Source organism: Corythoichthys intestinalis, chromosome 17 (genome assembly GCF_030265065.1).
Source record: "Corythoichthys intestinalis isolate RoL2023-P3 chromosome 17, ASM3026506v1, whole genome shotgun sequence".
NCBI classification, from domain to species: Eukaryota; Metazoa; Chordata; class Actinopteri; order Syngnathiformes; family Syngnathidae; genus Corythoichthys; species Corythoichthys intestinalis.
Window position 1 is genome coordinate 6,243,563 of NC_080411.1, and position 5,231 is coordinate 6,248,793.

Genomic DNA, 5,231 nt, shown 5'->3' on the forward strand with positions numbered 1-5,231 from the left:
GAAGGTCATGTTTTCCCCACCCTCGTTTCTGTACCTTTATTGAGATTTTTCACAAAGAGCTAATTTTCTTAGTTTTTTTTAAGCTGATTTTTTGATGTTTGTCCTTGTTTTATACTCAAGCCAATTGATTAGTCTGCTTCATAATCATGCAATAAATCCAATTTTGCCATTAGTCGCTGCAATCTAATGCCATCAATGGCAGTGAAAAATGACCACTGGCAGTGAATGAGTTCACGATAGATTAATCTGCCAGATAATGTGGTGATTAATAAATGAATTTGAGAGAAATGTTGCCTAATTTTGCGATTAATTTCGCTAATAATGAATGAATGAATATGAATTACAACACCGTCAACGGCACTGAAATATGAAAATCCATATCAGCCCGCCCAGTTTTTTAAAAATAATTAAAAGTAGTTCTGCGACAATTAATCGATTAACTCGAGTAATTCGATTAGAAAAAAAGATTTGAATTAAAGTTTGCTGCTTCGATTATTCGTTTAATTAAAGTGGCATTGTAATGGTTTGTTTTGGAAGTGTTTGCATTTAGTTTTATTGATTCGAGTGGATACACTGCCCACTAGTGGCAACAGTGAATATGACATAACTCATTTCACATGGCTGAATCCAGCTGCACCCTGTTAAGACCAAAATAAGCTATGTTTTTGTTTGAGCAAATATTTTTTTATGCATTCATAATTTAGTTTATCTGTATATTTAGCCATTTTTGTGGGAATATGTGTTTGAACCCTTTGTTAAGAGCATTGAAAAAAAAGTTAGCATTTTATAGCATTTAAGCTAGCGGACTTTTGCTATGTAAGTTAGCCAATTGTTCTTTCATTGTACTTAATCTTTTTTTTTTTTTTTTATACCGTTTGAGGGTGAGCTGAGGTATGTTAATTTTTTATGTTCCTTATCCGATTACCTGATTATTCGAACAAACTGTCAACTATCATCATCATCGAATAACATCAATTATTCGACTACTAAAATTGTCAATAGCTGCAGCCCTACTTAAAAAATTTTTTCGGGGATATTTTTGACACTTACAGCACTTTATCCATATTCTAATATATCAGAAAATAGGAAAAAAATAAAGTTCTGCATGTTTCACATAACACTGAGTCGTAAAAGTTTATATTCCAAGAAATATGAAAACAACTGCCAACTCTCCCAGTTCAAATAGATTGGACGTCTAGCACAGTAAATGTCTGCCAAAGAGTTAAAAACTACTTTTACGTCCTCTCAAAATCTCTGACTAAATCATAACTGCGATAAACGGGGGCTGACTGAGCCAACTTTCGCGGCTGTCATTCGCCCTCACTAGCAACCAGTTAGCTAGCAGCCTCCATCAAGCTGCTACGTGGCACACCTGGTTTAGCATGAATTAAAACAGGGATGAACCCATATTAATGACTTTGCCTCACTTTTTAAAGTCAGCGCTGAAGAGTCCAAAGGCGGCCCCGACGGTGGAGGGGGCGCTCTCCTGGCCAGCTTCCACCGCAGCCTCCGCTCCTCCTTGGTCGTTGTACAAAGCTGTCGTTGACATGTTCCAAAGTTTGTGGCCCCTACGCAAAAAACTCCCACTTCAACTGACAAATTCCCACTCGAGTTTCGTGTATGTCGGCGCGGAGTTTGTCGTGGAACTTCAGAAGGAAGCGGCCAAACTTTTCTTAAAATATTCCTTCAACTTTTCCCCCCTCAGAGATCGTTACCGGAAGTGGACAGCTGGTGTCACATGACTGCGTTCACATGCTGCGAACATAGAGCTGTAGCTACGAGAATAGTTCGCGCTTAAGATTTGACGTAGATGTTGCTTGATTAATTGTATTTCTATACTAAGTGAGCTTGATGGGGTCAGGAGACTTCAGCGAGGAGAAGCATGTGACATCTCTTCCCTTATAAACTGTTTTCCCCCTGAAATGTATTAAAAAGATAATTTTTTTTTTATCATATACACATAATAAAGCATTTAAAATGTTTTTATTCAGCAGCGTTGTCACTTAAGTAAGAAAAAAAAAGTGTGTTTTAAACGTTGGCACACGTTTAAAATGTTTACCATTTAACATTTGTGAACTGAAAACAAGCCATAACTTGTTGGTCTACCAGATTTTATGATTTATAATTTTTTTGGTTCCATTTTCAATATCCATATTTTACCATCAGAGCTGTCAACCACAGCCCAGGGACAAGAAACCATTATAGGGCCCTCCCACCCCACCCTATGCCACCGGCTTGTCACGACAACATACGTAGTACTTTTAACGCATCGCAAGCAATGACAGTGTAAATTGTCAAATTATTTAATTTGAGGTGGACGGTTAAATTTAATAGACCGTAATGTGATGTGACACAATATAAACAAACAATTTCCATCTATTGTCCCATGTTGGCTACAGTGCAATACAACTGAGAGTGCTATGCCTGCCTGCTAAGCAACAAAACAGTATAACTTCCACTGCTGCTCGTTTGTGTCATTTTAGTGATGGATTTGTATAAGCGTTTGCTATAATACACAATACTCTCCCATCACCTTCTCTTTCCTCGGTTCAACGCGAGCAGCATGTCTTGTCATACCGCAGCTCAATAGGCTACAAGCGGCCGGTGACAGACTCGAATTGGGCTTTGGTCACGGTGATCGCGAATGTAAACATTCAGTGTTTGCGGCTGTTGTTCACTCACCAACATCACCGTCCACAGCCAACTCTAGCCCTAATTCTCTGGCTTCTTGTGCCCCTTTTAGAAACTTTAAAAACTTCTCGTTCAACTCTATGAACTTCATCTCTTTCTTTTCTGCGCACCCGATTTATGACGACTCGCCATGTTTAGAGTTTATAACATGACAGATTTTAATTTCCCGCTTCAGGGTACGTACGTAGTGTACCCTTGAGTGCGCCAGAGCGCTGTAAAACAATTTTCTGGTAAGACAGAGGTGAGGGGAAGGGGGTGTTGTGCAAAAAAAAAAAAAAAAAAAAAAAAAATATATATATATATATATATATATATATGAAATATTTAACATATTAAAGTTTGTAAGTATACATCGAGTAGAACATAATATTTACTCGGTTGCCCCCCCCACCTGTCAACGGGCTTGATTACCATTGAAGTAGGGTTTGCCCCCACCAATGTGGCCGCCACGTAGGCATATTACGACAGTAGTGCGCGTCCCTCCTGCTAGCGGTCTCGAAAATGAGCCACTGCGCAGGCGCGTCGCCGCGTTGACTCCACCATCAACATGGCGCTGGCAAAGACTGTGTACAATTTGCTCTTTAGGAGAACGTCTACTTTCGCCGTAACCATCATGGTCGGGGCTGTCCTCTTCGAACGAATATTCGACCAAGGCGGGGACGCAGTCTTTGAACAAATGAATCGCGGGGTAAGTCGCTTAAACTGTGCTTAAATCGGGTTTTTATCCTGACCTTGCAGTCAGAGGGCGAAGCGATGCTAAGAGTTAGCTAAGCTAGTGTACCCGCTTTCCCCAAAATGACTCCAATTAAATAGCTTTATTTATTTATATTTTGAAGTTGTCATTTAACCGAGTTTGTGTTTTATTCTAGAAACTGTGGAAACACATCAAACACAACTACGAGAACAAGGAAGAATAATGGGGACGCCGGCTGGATCATCGTCATGGCTGGACTCGACAACCACCGAAGCAAGCAACAACAAAAACGGACTCTATGTGCTTCTAATTTGTCCTAAAGTCTGCGAAGACCACCGCCAAGATGGTCGTCCTTCTCCCCGTTCCTGTCATTTGTACACCTTGCATTCTGTAAATGATTAAATTAAATGTGTTGATGTCTTACGACTTGTTCTTTCATTGAACCGACAGCATAAAGTGAAAAACCGCCTCGTGTCAACCCATTTTTAACTTTCTTTTGAGTAATATCAATAAGTGTATATAAAACCCTTTGAATGCATATGTTATCATTAGAACCTAGACTTCATAATGCCATACCATTAAGATTTAGAACAATAGAAATTTTGAAACCTGTATAATAACTGTACATTCGCTCACTCTCTTATGCTACGTACAGTTGTGTAAGTGTACACACAGGTAGAGATGTAAATAAAGCGTCCATAAATGTTTTTATAACTTCTTTTATCATTTTTTTAAATCCGCGATGCACTGAGGGCGCTAAAGTTGAGCCGCAAAGCAGCGAGGGATCACTGTACAGTAGATCTTCATAAAGAAAACGTTTTCACAATATTCCTGTTCATTGGCTCAGAAAGGAAACTATATTTCCTCACGTAATAAAATATGTAAATCAAATAAAAGCACTTCTTTCAGTGGGTCAGTTACATATCTGCATTTTTTAGTCTTTCTCATCTGGTGTGGGGATTTAGTTCAGAGGATGTCACCATTAGTCTTTTAATGTTTAATATATATTTTAGTACTAATTTATGATTTTATAATCATATATCAACTCTAGAAACTGCGATTTCTGGCTTTGTTGTGGTAGATACAGATCTATCAGGGCTGTTGATTTGAAGACACGTCCTGTTGATATCTGGTCACGTCGTATTGATTTGGGGTCATTTCGGGACCACGTCCTGTTGCATGGCTCTCAATGGCATCGACTGACTTGGGCGCCAGTTGAATTTCAATGGGCTGTAATGATTAGTTTTTGTGAAAAAAAATCACAACCACACATGTTTTTCTGCCATTCAAAATGAATAGGAAATTTGGACGTTCATGGCTGTCAACGGCATTGACTTACATGGGCCCAGTTGAATGTCAATGGGCTGTAATGGTACGCGGTTGAAAAAAATCACCACTACCTATAGTTTGCTGCCATTGAAAATGAAGTTGAAATGTTTGCCATTACAAATGAATAGAATGACATGGCTGTCAATGGCATCCCATTAGAAATGAAAGGGCAAGTTTTTGGCAAATTCTGTAAACAACTTTTATGCTCCTTATTGTCCGGGAATTTTTTATGTGATTTGGTCAAAAATTGTAGGACTAGATACATTTTGAATTTTTTTTTTCTCGAAAAACCCTTTTTTACGGGCGAACAGAAGAAACGCCATTCAAAACGAACAAATTAATAATAATAATAATAATATTAATGAATTTTACTATATGGGCCTTTGCCTAGCGAAGCCCCATCTAAAAATCACGATATTAATAATTTTTTTAACATCTATGTAAAGCCCGTTAGGATCATTCAGCTCCAGCCCAAAGGGTGGCGGTAATACCATCAAGTCTTGGAGAGTATGCGCAA

At 38.7% G+C, this 5,231-nt stretch overlaps 2 protein-coding genes across 4 annotated transcripts in view; one reads left to right on the forward strand and one right to left on the reverse strand.

The window, feature by feature from the left end:
- Positions 1 to 1,745, reverse strand: part of ap3b1a (adaptor related protein complex 3 subunit beta 1a) — a 109,123-nt gene extending 107,378 nt beyond the window's left edge. For all 3 annotated transcript variants that reach the window (XR_009061093.1, XM_057818764.1, XM_057818765.1), the window contains exon 1: positions 1,428 to 1,745. Coding sequence is in view for 2 of the 3 variants with exons in the window: in XM_057818764.1 (XP_057674747.1) it covers positions 1,428 to 1,549 (122 nt within the window). In the remaining variant the exon portion in view is untranslated. The remainder of the gene's footprint in view (positions 1 to 1,427) is intronic.
- A 1,466-nt stretch (positions 1,746 to 3,211) lies between these two features.
- LOC130905809 (cytochrome b-c1 complex subunit 9) lies at positions 3,212 to 3,808 on the forward strand. The gene is made up of 2 exons (XM_057819507.1): positions 3,212 to 3,379; positions 3,561 to 3,808. Exons 1-2 carry the CDS (start codon positions 3,239 to 3,241, stop codon positions 3,606 to 3,608), a joined length of 189 nt encoding a protein of 62 aa, XP_057675490.1. The 5' UTR covers positions 3,212 to 3,238; the 3' UTR covers positions 3,609 to 3,808.
- Positions 3,809 to 5,231: the final 1,423 nt, after the last annotated feature.